At 39.7% G+C, this 25,351-nt stretch overlaps 2 protein-coding genes across 4 annotated transcripts in view; one reads left to right on the top strand and one right to left on the bottom strand.

The window, feature by feature from the left end:
- LOC127351660 (FERM domain-containing protein 5-like) overlaps nt 1-18,632 on the top strand; it is a 70,351-nt gene extending 51,719 nt beyond the window's left edge. For all 3 annotated transcript variants that reach the window (XM_051379417.1, XM_051379418.1, XM_051379419.1), the window contains 10 exons: nt 2,815-2,912; nt 4,535-4,658; nt 8,992-9,079; nt 9,189-9,277; nt 10,689-10,752; nt 11,088-11,179; nt 11,268-11,342; nt 11,485-11,553; nt 11,670-11,776; nt 14,909-18,632. In XM_051379417.1, coding sequence (XP_051235377.1) covers nt 2,815-2,912; nt 4,535-4,658; nt 8,992-9,079; nt 9,189-9,277; nt 10,689-10,752; nt 11,088-11,179; nt 11,268-11,342; nt 11,485-11,553; nt 11,670-11,776; nt 14,909-15,498 — 1,396 coding nt within the window. In that variant the 3' untranslated portion in view covers nt 15,499-18,632. The remainder of the gene's footprint in view (nt 1-2,814; nt 2,913-4,534; nt 4,659-8,991; nt 9,080-9,188; nt 9,278-10,688; nt 10,753-11,087; nt 11,180-11,267; nt 11,343-11,484; nt 11,554-11,669; nt 11,777-14,908) is intronic.
- Nucleotides 18,633-18,815: 183 nt separating this feature from the next.
- On the bottom strand, nt 18,816-24,834 carry wdr76 (WD repeat domain 76). Its single transcript, XM_051379422.1, has 15 exons — nt 24,633-24,834; nt 24,049-24,168; nt 23,871-23,963; nt 23,622-23,714; nt 22,997-23,055; nt 22,671-22,788; nt 22,440-22,541; nt 22,129-22,169; nt 21,836-21,989; nt 21,549-21,707; nt 21,290-21,405; nt 21,041-21,139; nt 20,770-20,922; nt 20,625-20,678; nt 18,816-20,530 (listed from the first exon to the last, which is right to left on the bottom strand). Exons 1-15 carry the CDS (start codon nt 24,681-24,683, stop codon nt 20,275-20,277), a joined length of 1,668 nt encoding a protein of 555 aa, XP_051235382.1. The 5' UTR covers nt 24,684-24,834; the 3' UTR covers nt 18,816-20,274.
- Between the last annotated feature and the right edge of the window lie 517 nt (nt 24,835-25,351).

Below are 25,351 nucleotides of genomic sequence, written 5' to 3' on the forward strand. Positions count from 1 at the left end.
CCCCATAGTCAAAACTATATCAGTAGTCATGTCTCCCCTAAAATATTTTGTTAGAGAGGCAGCTAGGTCTGGGGGTGTAATACTACTCTGTAGGGTATATAGGCTACAATATAGTATAGAATTGAAGATTTCTATCATGTAGTTTAGAGAATATTATAGATCTAAGATGAAACTGACCGAAAGGCGGGACTGTGATAACAAAAAAAGGCGTATGGGCAGCTTCACAGATATATCCATACACAGCACAGTCAGGCTGCTGATATTTCAGAGCCATAGATTGTAACTTGAACAAACTTCAGTCCGATAAAGGATCGACGTGTCAGGCCGGCTACATACATAACATATTCAACCAAACAGTCTCTCTGCTAGAGGACAGAAAGGGGGTTAGCAGGTTCATAAGAGGGATGCATTTTGGTAATTTAGCTAACAATGGGGATGGCATCACCCCTCATCCCCCCTCAAATTTCCTACTTATGCATGGGTCACAAGTATGGCATCTCATTAAAGTCAGAGCTTGAACGGTGCAAATTTGGCACCAGTATTTCCAAGGGGCTGAGTAAGCACACAGTTTTCTGAATCAAACATATAATAACATCCAAATATTTTTTTTCAAACCTTTCCACAGAAACCTTTGAAATCCTTCTGATATTGCATTTCCTGTGTTATTGCAGCTCTGGTTATTCATTTCAGCTTCCTGTTGGTTTATTTGACGACTCACTGGTAGTATCAAAAATAATGTGGATTGTGTCTATTTTAAAACCAAAATTAAACACAGGTGACCTATTGATAAGCTTCTTATAGTCAACAATGGACAATTACATCACATATCTCTCTTTTTTGGAAGTCATAACCACAGTGTAAAAATGCTGACACAGACCAAACCTGAAAATCACCCTCCACAGCCTTGATTTTATTGAACCAAAGGGGATGTCTCTGTCTTCTGCCCTTCTATTCACTTCCTTGTCTCATAAAATCAGATAAAAAAATTACCTTATATTTTACTGTTATTATGTTATGCCCCTCCAGCCTGCTTTTAGATAATTGAAAAATTAAGAAGCGAACTGGAGCTTAGTAGAGGGTTTCAAGAATAACATTTGCTTTCATCTGAACTGAGAGTCCTTTCAGTACATACATCTTACGTCTGTAGCAGCCCTTATATTGCCTTAAAAACCGTCAAATCAAATAGTTTTATTGTAGTTTTTCATTGTAAAGTTGAGGGTGAAAATATGTTTTCAACTTGTCTTTTTTTATTATTGAGTGTAAAAGAAGACCTTATGAGTAATCTCAAGTACAACATTTAAAATCTTAATTTAAATTGAGTAATGAAAAGGCGTGTATTGATGCAGGCACAAAAGAAAAACCCCAGTGAGCCCGTGTGCAGGAGGATTTTTGTGGGGTTTTTTGTAAGCTGCAGTGTCATGAAGCTCCTCGCCATTACTTTACTGTGCGGCATCCTTGACAGCTGAACAAACTGCTGTGAGGAGTGAGCCAGAGAGCTTCCAAGCGCACAGATCCCTGTAAATCACATCCCTTGACTGGTTGCCACGCAGTGAAATCTCTTATTGGCAATCCAGCTCTTCTTGATGGAGCTGAGCGCCGGCAAGGGAGAGCTCCTCCATCGTCCGCCATCTGTTCTGACTGGAAGCTTTCACAGACACACACATACATAGCAGAAAAGCAAAAACATGAAAGGTAACATTTTGCATACATTTATTTGCTTTTAGCTGTTCAATTTCTTTATATATAATTTCACAACAAGGTGGTGGCAGCAATTATTAGTGACTAGACAGCCTTATTGAAATCCCACAGTGCAGCTTCATGAATTGCTAGCAGCTGCAGGGTGAGACTGTTAAGCTAACCATAAACACACTTTGGGGAATAAATGAAGTTTAACACTTTATTGAAAATTATGCACAAATTCTAACTTAACATGTAAAAACATATAATTTTCATTACAGGCATCAGGTCGTAACTTGAGCATCCTCTAATGTCAAAAGTCTTACAACCCTGACATTTTTCGAAGCAATGCTTTGTACTGCTATACTATTTATTGCTTTGCTGCTTTGAGAGAAGCTGAATCACAGTCATTTGAAATTAATGTGGGGCGGGAAAACTGACACATAAGTAATCTTTGGATGCTGTGGACGAGACCAGCTGATTGAGTTGCTCTCTGTGGACTTCAGTGCGAACCAGCAGTCCAATTTTAAATCATTGTCAATTCTCAAAATGATTGTGCTTTAGCTCAAGTTCTGCCTCGAGGGTAGGCTGCATATCCCGTGTCTAATGTCCCGGCAGAAAACCTTGGATTGCCAATCATGCATTCATTTCTTTTTTTCCTAAATTGTAATTATAGTTTAATTATAAATGGGTTATGAAGGGGTAATGGAGTTTTTGCTAGCTACATTTCTTTTACATCCTACTGTGTAATGCACCCAGCTACTATAGCTTATGTACAATAACCACAGTCAAACACTTTGGGCCACATCTAATAGAACACTGGATGGATTGCTGTGACATTCATGGTTTCCAGAGGATTAATCTTACTGACTATGATTATCCCCTGACTTTTCCTCTGGCGCCACCAGCAGGTCAAAGTTTTCACTTATCCTGCAAAATATCCCAACATCTACTGGAGTGGCATGACATTTAGTAAATTCATGATGTCCAGATTATAATTCCTAATGACTTTGGTGATTTCCTGATTGTCTTCTAAAATGTAAACATTCACCATGTGTGTTGCCAAGAAAGGGAATGTCTGTTTAGATCCTATCTAAATAATTACCCAAATCAGTTTCTCTGTGTTCCACTCCACAGATATCTCGTCTTCCTGCAGGTTAAGAGGGATCTCTACCATGGTCGCCTCCTGTGTAAGACATCAGATGCTGCTCTGTTGGCTGCCTACATATTACAAGGTATGACAACATTGGCAGTTGTCATTTACTGTAAATAAATGACACCATTTCCCCACCAGAGGTGTGTCAACCACATATGATTGTGTATAATATTCATGTTTGTGACCTTTTGAATTGAAAATTCAAATTTTTATATTCCTAAACAAAGTAAAAAAACTATTTACACACAATTACTCCTTAAAAAAGGGATTCAATAGAAAAGTTGGTATGTTTCTCTTTGGGAAAATATGACTTAGTGTTCATTGTTTTGAAAGATTGCAAGATTTCCATTTGACAGGCATCTTTGGGTGTCAGGCTCATCAACATTCGGAGAAGTGAGTTGTATTGAGAAACAGTTACACACCGTACCAACCAGCTATCCTGCCAACCATTTCTCAGCCAATCCTTGAATGCAATGTTCTTGGGTGTCTCTGTATGGCCCTAAATACCACAAGACAGTGTGTCAGTAAATTGGCAGACATTGTCTTGGATACTGGCTTGCTTATTATAGCAATCTATGCAGGGTTATACCTAATTCACTAAATAAATCTATTTATTTACACCATAAAATAATTTGGTAGAACAGTATAATAGAGTATATACTATTATAAATCAGTGGCTGCCTGAGCCTTCCCTTTCTGTAATGCATTTCTTCAACAGGTGTCTCTGGCTTATAATAAGCACTGTTTGACATCATGTAAAAAAAAAAAAGTGAATCCATAATGTCAAAATTGTATGTTTGGCTTCCTAAATTGTATTTTTCAATTGCAATGGCTGCCTGATCAGTACAGTGCTCCCCAGAGAACAGGAAACTTGCCAAACTCTGCTCTGCCATCTTTGATGGTACAAACACGCCACCTGAATGACGGAGATGTGGAGATAAGGTTAAACATTGGCAAAGAGCTATTGATGTGCTCAAGTATGTTCTTAAAAGGTCTGGCCTAAAGTATAAAGTAACTCAAACAATACATTTTAAAGTTCCAACACTCCAATTAATCACTGACAGCTGGTATTTAAGTCTAAAATAAGTTATGTGGTCAGTTTGAGTTCTGAGTGTTGAGTCCCTGCTTACCAGCTCTGCACCATTCAGGATGTTTAATAATTTATGCTTTTCTGTGTGCCTTTATTTCGTGTGCAGGTGAATTCAAAACCTTGACTTCTTGGTCTTTGCCTTGTGTATTCTCCAACTTATAGTCTGGGTGTCTTTCTTTTTCTCGTTTTGCTGAGGCAGTATCTTTGACCACCATGCACTACAGTGCTAACTGTTTTAATCAAAACAACCACATACAATGACTAAAGTGGCAAAATGCCCTTGGTACAGTAATTGATAGAAATATAAAATGTAATGAATTTGGTTTTAAGAAATTATTGAAATAGTGTTCAACAATGTTTAAAAAATATGAGTTTTCATGATTGCAGCTACTTTTTACTCAGCCTATGAATCTTCTGCCCACCCAACACTTGTTAGGTATGCATCACATATTATTTAAATGTTCTCTACTAGTACTAGTACTTGTAGTCAGTGACAACTATAATGTTTGGAAAAGCAATTATATTTGAAATTGCCTAAGCAGATTAAAAAGTTGTCATCAAACACGGAAGTTAACATTTCCTTTGCTGTGTCTTTTTTTCCCATTTCCCAGCTGAAATTGGTGACCACGACCCCGGGAAACACCCAGAGGGCTATAGCTCAAAGTTCCAGTTCTTCCCTAAGCACTCAGAGAAGTTGGAGCGGCGGATTGCTGATATCCACAAGACTGAGCTGATGTAAGGTGACACCTGTACATGTCCCTGTGTACCTGTGTTCACTTCCATTGCATGCCACAGTGCCGGCATCACGAGAGCACATCTAACTGCTGGTCCTACACACTGAACTCTTATAGTGCATCTTAAATTCGTAGGTCAACCATGGGAAACTAAAATGAATGACTGCTGTGGTGGTTTTAGGTCTCTATGTGGCAACTGTGCTTTAAGATATTGTAACAGTAACACTTGAGAGCACATGTTAACTCACATTATGGGTACAACACTGATACAAGTGGTTTGAGTATGAGGTTTGAAATTTCACAGCTACATAATGTGTGCAGTATTCACTGATTTGATTTGTGTGTATGATTTCTCTTTGATACTGTGTTGTTTAACAGGCTTTCTCTTCAAACAGGCTCTATAGACTCACCAAGCTCAACAAAACAAAGCACTGAAATATTTATGTACAGGTTCAGTACAGACTCAGAATGGTACACCTGACCATTGAACGCACCAGTCTGCAGCATCATCCAGACAGTATTTGGCCGGCAGGGCGCTCCCTTCAATTCGACAGTTTGAGCTTGGGCAAACAGTGACCAGAAGCCAGAGCTCAGGCAACCAATAATGGTCTGGTGTATTTGGGTTTGTTCCCCTTGGTGGTGCTCATAGTTCAAAGAGTCTGGGCACAGTTCACACAGCTTGGTACTTTTTCACACCTTTTCGTGAAATGTTTGTGGATCTTTTTCCAAGTTTGTGCCCTCTGTGAGCACTTTGGACCTTTGGGAGAGAGGCTGCTGGGAGGCTGCTGCATGTTCCATCTTTTGGCAGTCAGTTGTAATGGCGGGGGTGCTGGATGTTATTCTCGCTCCCACATGCAGCCGGTGATGACCAGTGTGCTGGACAAATCTGAGGTGGGGAAGTCACGGCCTCCACTCATTCTCCTATACAGTGTAAGACACTTCCCCCCTCCCTTTGTCCATGTTCAAAGAGGTGTTGGTATGTGAGTGGTACTATACAATCAGGAAAAAAGCAGCTCTACCTGGTCCTTTAGATTTGTTGTGCTGGAAAACGCTGTCCACCTTTGGATTACATGTCTCTAGTTATTTTATGCTACCCTAGGATCAGTGTTTGTATTACGCCTGGGGACCAATATGAATTTGTGGTGGTCAATCATGTTGCGTTAATGTTAATTTGCCTTCTCGGCCTGAAAGTAGAGGGGTGGCAAACAGTCAGGCCAAGGTCATCTGTCACAGCAGGTGGTGTCTAGGAATCTACCCCCTTTAGCCTACAGAGCCCTTTCAAAGACAAAGCTATTGTGAAATAGAATAAATGTTACACAAGGTGACCCTAGCACTTTGAGCGTATACAGAACACTCTAACCTTGATTTCCTGCTACACCTCCAGTTGATGACTTGATGGCTGATGGGTACAACAGCCAATATACTGCAAGAGGTTGGCAGGGCTCTGTTAATTGGCTGCACTATTACATGTAAATTCTAGTGTGCAGAAGTGAGCTCCACCTGCGCTTATAGATCTAAGGTTATAATGTGTAATCTTTGTCTGATTCAGCAACAGTTAACTTGAATCAACCCTTGTTAGAAGAAACATTTTATCTTTCCCTCATCTTCTCTTTATCTTTGTCTTTTACACACACACACACACACACATATACAGTATATGCAACCCAGGTGGCCACAGGCCCTGGTTAGAGATTTGATCCTACACTGCCCTCTATTGCTCATTTCCAACTTCTTGTTTGACAGCAGTGTTGAACAAATCTCCCCAGAGTTATGTGTCAGCACAGGAAAAAGTTGCACCTGAAACAATATTTGAGAAAAATTATCACAATGCTGGCAAAACTGTAGAGTGGTGCGGTGATAGGAAAACATTTCCTGCTACTTGCATAAAATTGCTCCTATGTTTAAGACTGAGTAATTTACCTGGATTCAAGGACTCTGGATGTGGCAAAGGGATAATGGAAGGAAATCAGAGTCATCTAGAGTAGAGTTCATTCGACTTATACGCCTGTCTCAGTAAGGATTTATAAAACAGCAGACTGATTTTTAATACTTTATTCCTTTTGGTCAGTACACATGTTCTTAATACAACAGCTATAAGATGATTAGATACTGCTTTAGTCTTTGACCTGGAACTAATAGAATCAGCCAGGTCAGTTTTAGCTTCATTCTTTCCACGCAATGACCATATTTGACTATAAGAATGAGATAACCTGCTAATTTTTTTCCCTAGCAGCTTAACATTTCTACTGTAGAGCTGGATGAAGACAGTCATTCTAACAAAACAGGTTTTTAGCTTATAATGCATCATGAGTTATTTTAGGTTCCCTAAATGAGTACTGGTGAAGAGAAAGTGGATGGTCCTATGCTTCTTTGGCAAGGTCATTTTTTGTGTAGCAAAAGTTGCAACAACTACACTAATAGTAGTGACTGATGATGATGAACATGAAGATGATGACGACGACAACAGTAGTCAATAATAATAACAGTAACCGTAGCTATAATAATATTAATAATAATAATAATAATAACAATAATATCAGTGATATTAGCAATGGCAGTCAAGCAGGACCATGGCAGGAGGCACCACCAGGATCCATGAGAACCTGTGAGACGAGAAAACACAAGAACTCCGGGGAAGAAGTAAAGTTAGTAACATGCATTACTGGGACATGAATGAGTGCAGAAAGATAGAGAGAGGAAGAGAGGAGCTCAGTTCATCATGGGAAATCCCCCGATAGTCTAGGCCTATAGCAGCATAACTAAGGGATGGTTCAGGACTCACCTGAGCCAGCCCTAACTTTAAGCTTCAAAGAGGAATGTCTTAAGCCTACTCTTAAATGTGGAAAGGGTGTCTGCCTCCCGAACCACAACTGGAAGCTGGTTCCACAGGAGAGGAGCTTGGCAACTGAAGGCTCTGGCTCCTGTTCTACTTTTAGAGACTATAGGAACCACAGGTAGCCCAGCATTCAGAGAACGTAGTGTTCTAGAGGGGTAATAGGGTACTATGAGCTCTTTAAGAAATGAAGGGGCCTGACCATGAAGAGCTTTATAGGCGAGGAGGAGAATTTTAAATTCTATTCTAAATTTTACAGGGAGCCAGTGCAGAGAAGCTAGTACAGGAGAGATGTGATCTCTTTTCCTAGTTCCTGTCAGAACTCGTGCTTCAGCGTTTTGAATTAATTTGAGCGTCTTAATGGACTTATTGGGGCAGCCTTGGCAATGAAGAGTTGCAGTAATCTAGCCTAGAAGTAACAAATGCATGGATTAGTTTTTCTGCATCTGTCTATGATAGGATGTGTCTATTTTTTGTAATATTACGTAAATGAAAAAAGGCAGTCCTGGAGATTTGCTTTATGTGGGAATTAAATGACATGTCCTGATCAAAGATAACTCCAAGATGCCTGACAGTGGTGCTAGAGGACAAAGTAATCTAGAGTAACTATATCTTTAGACAGTCTACTCTCTGAGGTTTTTGGGGCCAAGTACAAGAATTTCGTTTTTTTTAACATTTAACCCGTGTAACATCAGGAAATTGCAGCTCATCCAGGATTTTATGTCCTTAAGACATGTTTGTAATTTAGATAATTGATTCATTTCATCGGGCTTGATTGATAGATATAACTGCGTATCATCTGCATAGCAATGAAAGTTAATGTAGTGATTCCCAATAATAAAGGGAGCATATATAAAGTAAATAGTATTGGTCCAAGTACAGAACCTTGTGGAACTCCATGACTAACTGTAGTATTTATTGAAGATTCATCGTTAACATGTACAAACTGCGAACGATCTGATAAGTATGACTTAAACCAGCTTAGTGCGGTTCCTTTAATGCCAATTTAATGATCAAGTATCTGTAAAAGAACATTATGGTCACTGGTGTCAAATGCAGCACTAACATCTAATAATACATGTACAGAGACAAGTCCATTGTTGGAAGCAATCAAAAGGTCATTATTAACTTTAACCAGAGCTGTATCTGTGCTGTGATGAACTCTAAATCCTGACTGAAAATCCTCAAATAAACTATTGTTATGTAGAAAGTCACACAACTGTTTGGCGACTACTTTCTCCAGAATCTTAGAGAGGAAGGGGAGGTCTACAGTTGGCTAAAACCCCTGGGTCAAGAGTGGGATTTTTAAGAAGGGGTTTAATTACAGCTACTTTTAAAGTTTTTTAAGGTTGTGATGTCAGGGGTCTGGGTCCAAAGTTATTTTTCTCTAAAAACTACTAAAAAAACGAACACAGACCTTCAATGAAATGATGTCCTCTGGATTGACAGATGGCCGTGACAGAAGCCAGTTAACTGACTTATTGTTGTTTTTTTCTCTCAGAGGTCAGAGTCCTGAAACGTCAGAGCTTAACTTCCTCCAGAAGGCTCAGATGCTGGAAACATACGGAGTGGACCCTCATCCATGCAAGGTTCAAAACAAATGTATTCTGTAACTATGAGCTTGAGTTCTGATGTAATTTGTGCTAATGTGCAATTCTATTCTAAAATAACAAAAAAATGGGTTTGTGTGCCTTTCAGGATGTGTCTGGCAACCCAGCTTTTCTGGCTTTTACTCCTTTTGGATTCACTGTGCTGCAAGGAAATCGGAGGATCCATTTCCTCAAATGGTGAGTAGAAACTGGACATGATGCCAAATAATAACCATATATAAATTAAATGCCACAGCATGTGTGTATGTGCATGCCCACATTAGTGAGCAAGACTTTGTAGCTGTTTGTGTATAGAAAAATGAATCCCAAAAGCTCCATATGCAGGCAGAAATAAATATTTAAACAAGCAATGAGATGAAAAATGTTCATGAATATACATCCTCCATTAATTAACAGCTTGTACAAAGCAAAGTACCAGCAAACCCAACAAGCTGCTTAACGGAGTCGAAGTCCAAATTTTAAAGTTTTTATGTGATCTAGTACAACTTTGCTACACTCTTCTAAATAACAGAAGTGCTTCAGAACATGTTGGTTAAAGAGCCAGCAAAGGAAAAGGAAAATGCTAAAATTACTCCAAAGAGCACAATCCAAGTCTTCTGAATCCAAAGTATTAAATTTGTTGTTCCAAGCATTTGTTTCGTTGTCTTCTAGATTTACATTCTTTATCTTACATGGATGTAAAATTACAATACACCCTATAGTTATTAAAGTAGTTCCACATATATTATATGCAACTTGATAATAAAATATGGTGTTTGCATACAGTTTAAATTGTGGGAAAAGCCATATGGTTCAAGAGCGAAAACTCCAAACAAAAATATAAAACTTTTGTACTTTTTTGGCTCCTAATGATAAAGCAGCACTTTGGTATTATGTGCAGTCATCTTTTCGCCATATGAAAAGAAACAGCTTTAAAACTATTAACTATTAAAGTGTTCAGATCACTACATACATTCTCTACTCTTTGAATTATGATAATTTGAACTATTAAGGCCAAGATACTGTATATTTACTGTAAAAGCCACCAAGTGTTGTGTTCACTTGGTGAGCAGCTTTCATTTGAAATGATGAGCTGCCGTTGGATGCCTTTATTACATGTACAAGCAGTAGGGACAACAACTCATTTATCTGCTACTACTGAAATGTGAGGTCCAAAAGGAGCAAAAAGTAACCAGCGATTCGTTCAAGTTGGTATTTTTTTCAAAACAGCCGAGTCAACCAGCTGTGAATCAGCATGTTGAGACGTTTTCAGAGAGTCTGAGTTGTTTAGAGTTTTGTTGTTGTAGAAATCTATTTTTTTTTTTTTTTTATCAATTGCAGCTTACTCTTGTAATTTTCTGTGACTGGAATCAATGTGTCTAGACTTTTCAACTGAGAAATTAAATACTGTTGGCCTTATTAATTTGCCTCTAGCCACAATTAATATTTTACCACCTTTATCCATTTCTGTCTCTCCTTTCTTTCTCTGTCTTTCTCTCTGTTATTTGTTCTTTCCTCTTTTTCTTTATTCTGCTGTCTCACTTTGTCTTCTTCTGTTTCCTTTTCTCATCATTGTCCTCTCTGTCTGTCTGTTATATCTTAAACTTAGGGAGGAAGTGACCAAACTCAAGTTTGAAGCAAAGACATTCCATATATATGCAAATCAGAAGGAGGTATGTGCATGCATTATTAAAACATTGCCTTTTCTAGCCTGTGGAGCTCAGGAAGTTAAATGAGTGTGGCCCTGTTTTATGCATGGAGACACTGCCATTGGGGAGCTAATGTAATTTATCCTCGATAGTGAAGTAAACGGGAAATGATTGGACAAAAATGTCCATTAACCATGGGATTTTGCAGACAAAAGAGCAAAGTAAAACCATTGTCTTTGAGTTGTTTATTATACTGTATATACTGTATGTTACACACATATGTCTACAGGTCCAGAGGAACTATTCTTGTTTGGCTTGTATCATGTATGTATTTAGTTATTGTGTTGGACTTGTTACAGGATAAGAAGATCATACTGACATACTTTGCACCTACACCTGAGGCCTGTAAACATCTGTGGAAGTGTGGCGTCGAGAATCAGGCCTTCTACAAGTGAGTCACAAGACCAGATACACAAAACTGCAGAAAATACCTCCTTACATGTATGTTTATGATGTTTTCTCTCCCATTTTACTCACAGATTGGAAAAGTCAAGTCAAGTCCGCACTGTGTCCAGTAGTAATCTGTTCTTCAAGGGTAGTCGCTTTAGATACAGGTATTGAATGCCCACAAAGTATTTGTATATTTATAAAAATGTTGACCTACTGCAGGAAATATGGTGTTGCAGTGCTTGTTTTAGTGCTCACAGTTTGTATAAATACATAGTTAACATATTTTCTTCTTTTATGTTTCCTCAGTGGAAAGGTTGCAAAAGAGGTAATGGAACAAAGTGCCAAAATTAAGAGAGACCCCCCTGAGATACACAGGTCAGAATTCTTGTAAAATATTGCCCTAAAATGAGCTGAAATGTGGATTAACGATAATGTATGCATTTAATGTTTATGTATGTGTCATGTCATGTGTCATGTGTGTCGTTGTCCAGAGCCGGCATGGTGCCAAGTAGGAGCTGTCCATCCATCACCCACGGCCCTCGTTTGACCAGTGTGCCCAGGACCCGACGGAGAGCTGTGCACATCTCCATCATGGAGGGTAAAATATACACTCAAAAGAAAAGAGAAATACTGCAAAGAAACGGTTGCTGACGGGAGGTCATAGATGATTACTGTAATTGTGTTAATTAAAACTAGTTCAACCATTCCTTACTTTTAGCCATTTATACCATTTAACCAAACTTTTAGCTATTTCAGTGCATTACCTTTACCGAACTATATCTATGCTTTTATCTAACTGGTCAGACTGTACTCTTAAGCGCAAGTGCACTGAAAAGCAGAACAGAAAATCTACATAATGAGTCAAGCTGTAGCACAGGAAACAGTTTGACTCATTATGGAGATTTAAGAAAATAAAATCTTAATTTCCATTTTTTCAAATTAATTGAGCAACTCCACAATCTTTCCACGTACCCCTTGGCAACGGCAGGAGTGCCCACTGAGATAGAAGTGGTATGGGTTTGGAATCACTTTCTAAGTCCTCATGACTTGATCTGCTGTGGATTACACACCTTAAACGCTCTCACACAATTTTAATACACTTATACACACACACACACACACATCGCGTCTAGTAGTAAGTAGCCTTTCCATCAAGTGAACAATCGCCCACTTGTGAGTGTCAGTCACTCTCTCTTCACTGATATCTCGCTCTTTCTCTCTTGGATGTTCGCTTTCTGAAACACACACACACACACACACACACACACACACACACACACACACACACACACACACACACACACACACACACACACACACACACACACACGCGCAGAGCCCATCAGCCAGTGGCCTCAGGCATTATTTTGACATGAGAGAGTCACCCTGTCAGTTTATAAAGGGCACTTACTGTCCTCTCTTTCCTCCAACAGGCTATTAACCTTTTACTAATGCTGCCACTGTGAGTAAGTTTTCTCTCAGTTCACCGGCCTGGCTAAAACTAAATAAACTTATAGTGTAGTCTGTTCCCAACAAAAAAGGTCTTTTGTCAAACTAGCCCCCCTCCCCCACCCCTCTTGTCATTGACATGGAGAGCAGGCTCTCACATTGCACCCCACTGTTGCAATTCTGAAACAAACCCCCTGTGTTTTGTCCTGTTGCTCTGTCTGCGTTGGTATTTTCCCCTGGTAATAATATCTAAGGCTGAAAATAGCTCCTGCTGTCAGGGGCCATGCCATGTGTGTCACAGCTGACAGCAGGGAGGGACGAGGTGAACTGTGGCACAAGTCGACCACATTCCTGGGCCTTGTCTTTCACTCTCTGTCTGTCTTTCTATTTATCTACTGCTGTCAGCCTGCCTGCCAGCATGTGGGGAGCTCACTGTGGAGAAGGGAGGGCTGCTTAGCTAGCCAGCCGCAGACGGAGACAAAGACAGACAGCGGGAAGACAAAGACAAGAGAGGCAGTTTCAAGAAAGACTGAGATAAAGAGAAAGAGAGCAGCAGAAGTGTGTTGGAGCATAGTTAGGGTTAGACAGGTGTTTTTTGCTCTCCTTGAACCATGGTGAAGTGTCTGATCCGGATCAAGACCAAGGTGAACGTTCACTTGCGCATGATAAACCACTGCTATCGAGATGTGAAGGTGCGTGTGCTGTCTCTGGGACCCAGGCTCTTGGGCAAGGCTCTGGGGGTCCTACCGCTCTTCCCCGCCCTCCCTGGGGGTTCTTCCACTTCATGCTCTGGTCCTGGGTCGGGAGAAAGCTCCAGGACCCCTTCCAGGCTAGCTGTCCCACCCCAACTCCATGGCTGCCGCCCACCAGCCAACCATGCAGGTAAAAACTGGAGCTGGTTTTGTCACGCAGGATTAATGGAGTGCAGTGGCTGCTGCATTTGAAGAGAGCTACTTTCTCTTAAAGAACAGTGTTTAAACAATGAGGCAAATATTTCAGGGTGATGCAGTATGTTTCTCTAATGCCAAAACCCAAATGGATATTACATGGAATTATCTCATTATATGTTGTTAAAGTCTAATGCAGTGGATATCTAGCTTCAAGAAAGAATTTCTTTTGAACATAGTTTAAAGGACGGGAGGACAGGATCAGTTTCTTGAGCGGAGGTCATGACAAGTTGACCATTAAAAACAAATCGTGTTTCCCTTCTGGTCACATCGGCGTAATTAACGTTGACACAGAGGACCATGTACTCGAATATTTTAGCAGCCCAGCAGGCAAGGCTCAAAATCAAAGAGGCTGAACATAATTTCCCCTTAAACCTTCTGTTTTAGGTGCTTAAAAAATAGGGGCATGTTCGGTATAGTCACACATTTGCAAACATAATAATAAGCTTTTTCTTCCCTTCTTCAGTTTACAGAACAGAAAACAATAGAAAATACTGAAGCAATAAACTGTGATGAATTTTGATGTGCACAGAAAGAAGCTAATTAGAATAAGTGCCGTGGTAAATTCGTTCAAACATTAATACAGAGAAACATGGAATCGTAAGAATGTTTTCATCTGTGACATTTTAATTATCTATCAAATTGTGCTATCTACAATATTTCCATTTCTACTCTTAATGTGTCTTTTTAAATGTAATTAAAATGTAAAAGTTTTACTGTGCTCAAGAATAATGTACATTCTATTTGAATGATATGACAGGCCCACAGAGTACACATTTTACAGGCTCACATTGTCAGACTGGAAACCTGATAGCAGAGAACAATACATACTTAATACGCACGCACGCACGCACGCACGCACACACGCACACACACGCACACACGCACACACACACACACACATTACATTCTTCTAATGCGGTTTACTTCAATTTATATTTCTTATCTCTGTGTGTGTGTTTTACATTAACTTATAGTGTTTTAGATATTTGTCACTGGAATAATAGCACACAAATAGTGCAATGCTATAGATGTACTATTTCCTGGTACTGTACTGTAATGTACATGTGTGAGAGTGGGGAGAATATGATTGAACAGATTTATTCCCAGTTGGCCACCCCACAAAAAAGTTGCTGTTAAGTTTAGATTGTGTTTATTGTTTTTCTTATATTGTTTTTCTCATTCATTACCAAATTTAGTAGTTCAGTTTACATAAAGAGAAAGAAAGAACAAGGCTTTCACCTTTTCTTATGGTCTAAGAGAGTCATTGCAACAATACCTCCAAGTTATTAAATACCTCTCTTATGAGCTGGCTTCCTCTGCTGTGTTCTCAGGTCTGGAGTCCCTACGAGACAGCGCCCACTCCACACCTGTACGCTCCGTCTCCCACGGCGACTCCTTCATGTCTTCTCGGGGCCACATGGTGGACGGCAGCGAGGCGAGCACATCAGGAGTCATCTCAGACGAGGCCTACAGCCCCTCAGACAGCGTGCTGCCTACGCCCGTAGCAGAACATGGGATGGAGATGCCTTTGGCCCGTCACCTCAACGGGGCTCCCTGCAGCATCGATGAGGAGAAGGATTCAGAGGCGGGTGCATCAAAGGAGGGGCAGGGGGTGGATTTGACTTCCGGCAGGAGAGCACTGCGTATGGTCAGGAGCAGGCCGTCACCACCAAGCGACGTAGAGGAGCTGAACAAGTTCATCCTGAGCGTGTTGCGTCTGTTCCTGGTTACCATCGGACTGCTGTTCGCCCTGCTGCTGCTCCTCATCATGCTGACAGAGTCAGACCTGGACATTGCCTTCCTGAGAGACATCCGCAAGACACCTGAATTCCAGCAGTTCCACTTTGAATACTTCTGCCCTCTGCGGCGCTGGTTCGCCTGTAAGTTACGATGGATGGGCGGTTTCCTCATCAGCAAGTGAGGCAAAGTGAAAGGTGACTGAATTACATAAGATAGGTCTCCACGGATGGAGACGGGACACATACAACAGATAGGCCAGGAGAGGGGTTGGGAGAGGGGTTGGGAAAGGAGAAGAAAGGATAAAGGATTGCAGCCCTGTTCCCAATATCAACTCAGCTTCTCCCAGGAAGGAGTTCATGTCACAAGCCACGGACTGTCCCCTGAAGAACCTTGTTTATTATGTTTGACCATCACTGCGAGGAAACAAAATCACATTTTACTTTGGATATTCAGGTCATTTCAAGGCATTTTATTTTTACACAAAATCACAGTAACGGGGTTTAATTTAAACACTGAAAGGGACAAAGTCTGGCAGACTTCACTTATTCAACCACAGAAAACAGTTGCCTTTATTTTTGTATTAATTTATATGTTGCCACATTACTGTAAGACAGGACAACCTGATGTGTTGGGGTGTATGTTGTGTGAGCTGAGAGTCTGGGGAGTGGAGGGGTCATCTAATTGTCATATTTAAAAGCCAACAACAACTCTATATGATAACATTTTACTGTGGTCACTGCTTTGAGATTGAAGACTTGAAACTGGGGGTTAGAGAAAGTGTGAACATGGAAGAACCAGCAGCACTTAATAAATGTAGGCTATATCAGTCCTGAGTCAAATAATATTTGCAAATATTATAGTGTAATGAATATATAAATAAAATATAAAATATTATAGTGTAATGAATGTTTTAGGAATTTGCAATGTAGAGTGACGAATGTGAGTGTTAAATCAGTCACAGGAAAGACAAGGAAAATTAATTTAGCCCAATTTTAAGTGATTGACAACTTTACTGACTTTCCTTAATTGTCCTGATGTGGCGTTAAACCCAACAGAGAATTGGCTGCAGTAGCTATTTGACCCAGGAGTGATGCTAGTGCTGCCCTGTAGAAGGCTTGAGTAATTTTCTTTGTAGTAAGTGTGGTCAGACGTCCATTAACAGCGTGCTCACATTACGATTTCTGTCAAGCCACTAGAGCACCAATAACATTTTATTTTCCAATGATATAAATTAAGGATTTAAGTAAGTAATGGAGTTGATAGGTTTACTGATTTTGCAACATAGCAGCCAAATAATGCTAATAGATACAATCAACTTCTGTGTGTAAGGAACAGTTGTCACTTCGCCGTAGTTACTTTTACAGTAGTCGTAAAGGCAATGGGACTATGTGAGCTAGCCCTGTAGTGATAGTGAAGTGTTTGGTTAGGTCTTTGACTCCCTCACTCTGTAGGAGGAGTTTATCTTGATGTGCAATACTGTTAATATACAAAACCCAAGATCCTTTCCCTTAAGGGAAATTTGACCTTGTTTTACCTTTGTAAAGTGAACAAATTAGTGCTATTTTCCCTGCATATATGGTTAAGAGAGCTCGTTTTTAGACCTGTGTTGGTCATATAACTTTGTTTAGTCCTGCTGTGTTTAAATTTATGCATTCATCTGTAAAGGCTGAATATATTTAAATCACGTTTCCATTTTTGTACAAACTGATGTGTCTTTAACACATGGAGATTTCCTCACAGTGACTTCTAATGGACTTGAAGCATTATTTTTTACAGTGATATAGTTTTCAGCCTCCTGCTTACAAGACCACCTAAGTCCTGTTTACGTCCTACTGCAATCTTCTTTGTCACACCTACCAAAGAAACCTCTGTTGTCTGATACTTCTGTCAGTTTGCATCAACAGACGGAAACTCTGATAGTCTGCTGACCTTCTCCAGCCTTATTACGTAGCTATACGTAATTTCACAGTTTAGCCTGCAGTACGTCTTTTTAGCCCAACAGCAGAATTTAAAACCGTAAAGTCAATTTGGGACAGTTAACTATTGGTCCTCTTAACAACCCTACAAGTAGTATATTAGGAAGCTGTGTGTCAGTGGTAATTATAGACTGATCAGCAGCAAACTGATGTATTATTTATGCAACAAGAGAAGTGGTTTAGGAAGGTGATTGGCTAAGGGGTTTAGGATATGTAGATGCCTATACAGCAGTTTGGAAAGTTACTGTATTAACATTCAAATCTTTCTTTAAAAAATCCACAAGTTGAAAGTTAACACACAAACAGTAAGAATCCCTTTGGCATTAAATACTTAGGCTTTAAATGTTCATTTTATTTTTGTACAGTATGGATATTTTTAAATTCAGAAAGCCTCATGCTATATTTTGTGGCTAGGTTTAAGACTTGAAAGACAACCGATGTATTTGCTTTAACTCAGATGGTGCTCGTTGGTTTTTGATTGATGTTAGATGAAATGTGATTGTGTATGAGGGGAAAGTCAGGTTGAGACAGAAAAAGTTACTTCCAATAATTTGTATTTTAATGTCTCATTTTATGTTCATATGTATGAAAAACTAAACATAATTTGAGCAATAAATACAGATAATGTAATGAACATTAACCATAAACTGCACAATAATGTAAGTCTCCGTCTGATAGACTCAAAAGTCAAAGCAAAAAGCCTTTGGAATCCCCTCATAAGGCCTGTAGATGCATGTGTGAAGGTGCCCACTGTTACAGATTACCCAGTGTCAAAGATACTTCTCCAAAATATCTATTGTCAAAAGAAAACATTTTCATGTAAATCCTGTAGGATTGTTGCCTAATTCTACACAGCTCATCCTTGACTCAATTTAAAGAAAGAGTAAGCTTTCCTGTGAAAGTACATGTAAATGAACTGAATCTGATCTGATGCATTTTTGCTTGAGCAGGTTTTACCACAATGAAAGTGGAAGGATTTTTATTTTTAGCCAATCTTAACAGCAGAAGTAGCATATTTAACTACCTGAATCTTTCTTTTTGCAATGCAGCTCAATATATTTCTTCTCCTTTTTTTGTATTGCTAAAATCTGTTTCAGATGGCTGGCAGTGATAAAAGACAGGTGATAGCTCCACTGACACTTGTACTAATTTTACTGAATTGTTTAAACAGGAATAAGGCATTAGATAGGGTCTTACTGTAAGCTTCCTTCCTATACCATGGAAATGTCTCTGTAAGCATGTGTACTGCATCTATTACCTCCAAACAAGACTGCTTATTTCAAATCACTGACTGAAGACTGGTGTAATCTATTTATGAATAAATATAATCTATTCTTGACATCTGGCAGCTAGTCTGGCTACAAGTTCAATCTTTAATTCACAGAAAGAACAGCCCAGATTGGCAGCTTCTTAAATTTTTCCAGCATGTCCCTAGTTGAAAACCATAGACCGTATCACAACGCTGCCATCTTAAGGTGGCACACTGCCACTGCTGAATTTTGTAACATTCACACTGAAAGTGTTTGGTATAAAAAGTCTCCATTTATTCCATTTGCTTCAGGTGCCACAAATAAAAAAAACATGAAAAAACACAAACAGGTGCTTTTCACTGACCAAGCGGTTTGGCTGTTTCAAATTAACTGCGCCACAAACAAACAATGCAGAGGGAACCCACTTTTTTTAAATTGCTTGGGTTCATTAAGCATTTGAGTAGAACAAATTACAAATGTGATACCAGAGAAGTAAATAGCCGAGTCAACAACATAAACGTATCGCCGGCCACATTCAATCATTTGCTACCTATAGTGCCTCTACAATGTTTTCAAACGCTTGAATTTTCTCTTTTTATTTTGATCGCACAGGGTTATTTACGATTATTCTAAGTCTCCACAAACTGATCTAAAGTAAAAAACAAAGTAACTGATCAGCTGCATTTTAATAAAAGAAATGCTGCATTTGGTGAACAGCAGGCACTGCACATGAGGAGAAGGTCTGGAGTCCAGACCTCTATATAGTCCATTACTTGTGGCAGAACACTGCTGCTCTCTCTCAGTCCCCACACAACTTGACAGTTTGACGAGTTTAGCAAAATTTGAGGAAGAGTGCAGTGTCCTTGTGCGAGGCTGATGCAGCCCTATTCACATACAATAGACTTAATGCTGAAAAAAGGTGAATACAGTTCACTGTAAGTTGTGTTTTACAGAGGGGAAAATAAGTACAAATGTACGTTTGTTCTTAATGTACAGTTGTATACTCAGTGGCCACTTTATTAGGTACACCTGTGCTTCAACAGAAGACCATACTGGGTTCCACTCCTGTCAGGAGATTGGATAAACATTGCATCGTGTCTTACCCATGAACAGAAAGGTGTACGTAATAGAGGGGCCAATGAGTGTAAATCAATTTGTTTAGAGATTTGTTTTCACTTTGTCATAACAGAAAACCCTGCGATACATTATTAGGTAGTAGGAAAACAGAAAAAAGCTGATGGTGTAAATACGGTTTTTATAGACACTGTAACACATTCTGAGGCTGATATCATTTCATCTCCAATAAGAGTAGGATGCATCACATCTGGGCCAGGATATGTTTTGACACTACCTACCCAATGTAGCAATAAATGTGTATTTTGTTGTCAATATTGATGAAGAAAATTCTGATACTTTGTTATTGATACTGTGTTACCTCACACTGTATGAATGTTCATACTGTCCGTGTAAGTGTAACATTTCTGGACTTGACTAGTGACTTAATCAGTGTAAAGTTGATGTTTCATTACAGGTATGTTACTTGTATGAAAATTATGACAATATATAAAAGAGATCCAAAGGGGAGAACAAGCAGTTGCCAGCAGTGAGATATCCATCTATATTGTACAAGTTCTCCACCTGTACTGTGACAAAACAGTTTTCTTACTTGTTCTTACTATCCAACAGAAAGCAACCAGGGGGGTCTCGGTCTCACACATTTTTGTCTTTATCTCAGTTGGAGAAGACATGCAGGCGCCCTGATGCATTGCCGCCCAGTAAGGCATTCCTTGTCGGGTGGAAAGCTGTGACGGACAGTACTGTGTTAAGGTTCTCGCCATCCATGAAGGAGTGCTGTGGCTGGCCATTTTCATGGAACACCTCCACTCTCCGAGGCCTCGACATGCTCCCCACCACAAAGCAATCTTCCCGTTTGGGATCCCACACTGCTGATAGTTTGGTCAGCCAGCGGCCCGTGTGCATGTCATGTCTGAAAAGGAAGATTGATAAGATGGGTTCAGAGTATGGTTACACAAGTCAGTAAAAAGAGGAAAGCACAAAGTCAGTGAAACAAGTGGATCTACCTGACGGATGTCAGCAAGGGAGATTTAGTAGTCATTGCAGATGTGTCATATATCCTGTCAAAAGGAGATCAAGATAGACATTTAGCTGGGATTGAGAAAAAAAGAAAGTATAATCATGTTATTCAAAAAGCTGTGCTGGCTTCACCTTATGTGGTTATCCATACAGGAAGTGAGAACTCTGTTTCCTGTACAAGGGGAGAAATAAGCGCTGGATATGCTTAACGAGTGGCCATGTAGCTGGGAGACCGTCTGGGTTTTGGTCTTCTTCAGGCATCTACTGTCGTAAATACTCACTACCCTGCAGACAAGATCAAAACATTAATTTAGTACAATCAAAAAGACAGAATGACACAAGATAGAGAAATATAAATATCTTAATGTGAAAGTACATAAAATCAGCAATCAGACAGACATACTTGCTTTCGGCCACAGCAAAGTACTGCTTCTGTAAAGGGTGGACACTAACGCAACGCAGAGTCTTGGGGTCCAAAGAGTGGAGGGACTCATGAGAGTTCCTTTAGAGAAATTAAATACCAAAGTAACATGATTATAAAATGTTAATAATTGACAAGACAGTTCACACTGTTCACCCATACTGTTATTCTACTAACACCATGCAGAGAGACTAAAACTACTAATAATTATCTTAAACAATAATACGTTACCCTGGGGTGCGCCGATCAACGATGGCAACTTCTCCGTACCAGTTCCCAACCACTAATGTCGAACAGTCATGTGACATGAAGTCAAACGTTTTCAGGCCATCATCAGTGTCATACACCTATATCAATGTACGGACAGACTGATGTGAAACAGAAACTTTGAATTTAGAGTAAATGTGTTTTCATTCAAGAGGCTTAACTTTAACAACCTTTAGAATATGAATTTAAAAAAGTACATTTGAGGCACCAAAAGTTCTCTCACATCATCAAAGACAGCCTTCTCTACATCCATGCAGCGTAGAGATCCGTCATAGCTGAGGCTCAGCAGGTGGGTGGGATGAGCCCTGGAGAATGCCACGCAGCCCACTGGACGAGTATGTGGCTCAAAGAGCAGCACACCATCATCGTCCCAATCACCACCCTGAAGGGATGTAATCATACAGGAGGAAAAAAAAGTGTGGTCTCTTAACATAAATTTCATGTTATGAAACACTTTTAAAGGGGCTTTATGTGTGGCTTCATCATAAGAACAGAGCAAAGAAAACACACCAAGTTCCAGAGTCCAACTTTCCCCCATTTGTCTCCTGCAGCCATCAACAGGCTGCTGGTGCAGGGGTGGAAGGCAGCCGAGAAGATGCGGTCCTTCACCACTTTGGCCACTCGGTCTTCAGTTATCCTCATGTTCTTAAGGGCTGAGTGGTACCTGAGTAAAAACAGCAGTGTAGATATATAATATAAATGCAATGGCCAGGAAGCAACTAATCTCCTCAGAGGCAGAGAAGTCACTTCTTTATTAGTTTAGCAATAGACTGAAATGTCAGGATAAACACTTAAAATCTTACCCTTTCAGATCAAGCTCCATCTTTCTTTCTTCTCTTGAATCCTATGAAAATATAAGCAATTTTAAGATTGGCTAACTGATTCTGAAGCAGCAAAAGTAAACTACTATTATCACCCTGCAAAGATTCAAGGCTACACTCCAGACCTCTCCAAAATATTTAAGTTTCACTTAATCTATGGCACAACCGTCCCCCACTAAACAGCACTGCATTTAATTACAGTTTTGAGGGGAAATCAATTAAAGTAAAAAAGAACCAACTATGATGTAATGAGGACATGAATCCTTGTAATAACCAAAGAAAGCGACTCCTACCTCAGAGCAGAGCTCAAGAAGTTGTGAAGGCAGCTTGCTTCCCTCTTCCATGTTGATTGGATCCATGGGCAGAGGGCCAGGAGGCTTCTTCAGTCGCGAAGACTTTAAAGCAGGTAAAATAATTAAAGTGAGTAAAATCAAGATATTAAGAAAAATAAATGCTGGAGAGACATACAGCAGTGGAGAAGCATGAAGTGAAGCATTATAGTTAAGTTATTTCTATGTATCTACCTGTTCATAGATCACCGTCCCACTGGGTTCAGGGGGAAGAGTCAAGATTTCTGCTTCTTTCTTTTGGAGACGTAGGGATTTGCGAGCAGGCAGCACTTCTTTTACAGCAGCCTGTGACCTGCCACCACAGAGACCAATCATTACAGTAAAATAAAAAAATACACGGGTCTGTCTAACTCTTGAAATCATGTTCTAGATCTGAAACAAAAAAAACATGTTTGATGTTTACAGACCAACAGTCAAAAAACCCAAAGTAATCAACTTTCAGCGTTGAGATGAAAAAGCCCCACAAAGCTCAGTTGTAACAGTTTGTCAGCTGACTGTACCTCATGAGTCCCCTCTGCGATGGCTTTGGCCGTGTCAACTGTTTCAACTCCTCAGTGGCCTTTTGACAAGGAAAACAAAAATGAATATCCATCCCATATGTTCAGACACAGCAAGAGGAATGAATCACAAGATAGCGGTGTTGAACTGAGTGACCTGCATTTGAATTTCATGCATTTAATTAAAGAACCAAGTTCATTTGGACAGAGCCGCTGAGGAGTTGCGAGAGAGTACTAACTCCAGTTGGATAATAAAAGGTAAAGCCTGCCCTATTTGCTGCATTGCACTGTTGTTAAGTCCCCTTTAAACAGCATAACCAAGTAGCTTGTTTAACTATCACGTTTATCTAAATAACTACAGATGATTTTGACTGGTTTTGTTTTGTATGATAAATCAGTACATGACATTTACTTTCTCATGCTATGTTTGTCCGGATTAATCCAGTTTAAGTAACTGACTTCAGAGAGAGCTTCAAGCCTTTATCGAAAACTGTTTCTGAATAATTTAAGTCTGTGAGATATTCACAATGTCAGTGACTATCATTAAGCCCTAAAGCCACGTGTTTATGGATTTCTGAGAGAAAGATCAGTCCATGTGGCTGTGGCTCTACCCCACCAGCCTACCTACCTGGTATAAGTTGATGGAGGACAAGAACGCTTGGTTCTGTCTGATGTTCTCCAGGCGCTCCAGTTCATATGCCGAAAGTCCTCCCTGTCCACTCTGTGTAACACAAAGATACAGCACTTTACTTTATTCACCCTGTAGGAGTAGTGTTTATCTGACACACGTTTTGGTACATGTTGCTACACAATCCATAAACACATGGTGAATAAAAACACAGTATCCATTATAAATAGTTCTGGGTTTCACACTTACAGACGTGTGCTCCACATCACTATTTTCAACATCCGAGTCCTCCTCTTTGATGTCCTTTCTGTTATTCTGGCTGTTTTTGTGCGTTTTTGTTTTCTATGAACAAAATATAGGCATATTTACAAAGACAAAGCACAGAAATGCTTCAGTGCAATACAATTATTTCTATAGTGCATCTTACCCTTTTTTTATTTGGCGTTTCAACAATGCTGCTTTCAGGAGAGTACTTGAGGCGTTTAGGTACCAGGACGGTTCGTGATGATCGTCGAACTGCTCCCTCCACATCCACAGGGGTCAGTTCCTGCAAGGTATGCATTATAGACCCTTTTTAACAATTCACAGCAGCTGTTTTTACATGATATAATTAGTATGTTCATAATAATTAATAATTTACGGGAAAGGGTCTGCTACACGAAATGAAACTGAACCTTAATTATCATTGGCAACACCTGTGTTTTCCCCTTCTAGTTCATGTCAAAATGGCTGCTGAGAAAAGGGTCTATTAACAACCAGCAATTAACTAAATAAATAAATAAATAACGAGTCACTCAACTTTTCCATAGACGCATACGTTTTTAAACGAGACTTTCAACACACTGGACTTACGCCTTCAGGAGTGTTAATATTAATCTTAATTCAATTTAAATCAGTTTAGCTAAGTTAGGTCCCAAATTATGCTTATGTTATTCAGCAGCTAGCCAACACAGACGAGATAGGTTTAGACTTTAGATAATAAAACCGGATAAAAAAACTTCAACAACTCACCAATTGCTGCAGCTTCACAACGGCTTCGCGTTTTGTTCGTCTTGTCGACATATTAATGAACTTATAACGACACGTATGAAGTGTTTCTTCAACAGAACTGTAAGAAGGTGATAAACTCAAACCTTCCGGCTGGTCGCTTTCATAATAACTTAAACACTAGGAGACGTTCATTCGCGCCACATGCTAGAAATGTTTTGTAACTAGCCCCTCCCCCCCAGTGTTGTGAAACAGAATCCTGGCAGCTCATTGGTTAGTTCGTAAACGTCATCATAATACCAGCCAATGAACGCCTTTCATTCTCATTGCTCTGTTCGCTTGCTTCCGGTTTAGCTTCCACAAAGGCTGTGATAATGTCGCCACCTTCTGGCAGATGAGGGCAAAATTAGTTAAATAACTTTGCTATTATTGATCATTCTCGGTTATTTAAACATAAAAACAAGCCACTGGCAACATGTATTCATGCTGAGATTAAATAGAAAAGAGTCTCCTAAGTAGACAAACACACCCGTGCACAGTGAAAGATGTCAGCAGTATAAAGAAAGGTCCAAACATATAAGGGGATCATTGTGCAGTAACATGATCTCATTGGTTTTGTTGATTGCTCAATGTAGCATCAGGTGTGTCAGCTGGTTATATGAACAGTGTTGGAAAGGTGCCTGCCCTTCCCATTGCTGTCCCAAGCTTCTGTACAGGCATACATGATTAAATACAAATTCTTT

This window comes from Dicentrarchus labrax, unplaced genomic scaffold (assembly GCF_905237075.1).
Source record: "Dicentrarchus labrax unplaced genomic scaffold, dlabrax2021, whole genome shotgun sequence".
In the NCBI taxonomy this organism is placed as follows: Eukaryota; Metazoa; Chordata; class Actinopteri; family Moronidae; genus Dicentrarchus; species Dicentrarchus labrax.

Bases quoted from the DNA above. Each gene is read 5' to 3' on its own strand.
- wdr76 (XM_051379422.1), bottom strand. From the start codon at position 24,683: ATGTCGACAAGACGAACAAAACGCGAAGCCGTTGTGAAGCTGCAGCAA. The intron at 24,169-24,632 runs GTGAGTTGTTGA...CATACCTTGCAG, and splicing joins TTGTGAAGCTGCAGCAATTG to GAACTGACCCCTGTGGATGT. The intron at 21,406-21,548 runs GTGAGAGAACTT...ACATTGATATAG, and splicing joins AGAAGGCTGTCTTTGATGAT to GTGTATGACACTGATGATGG.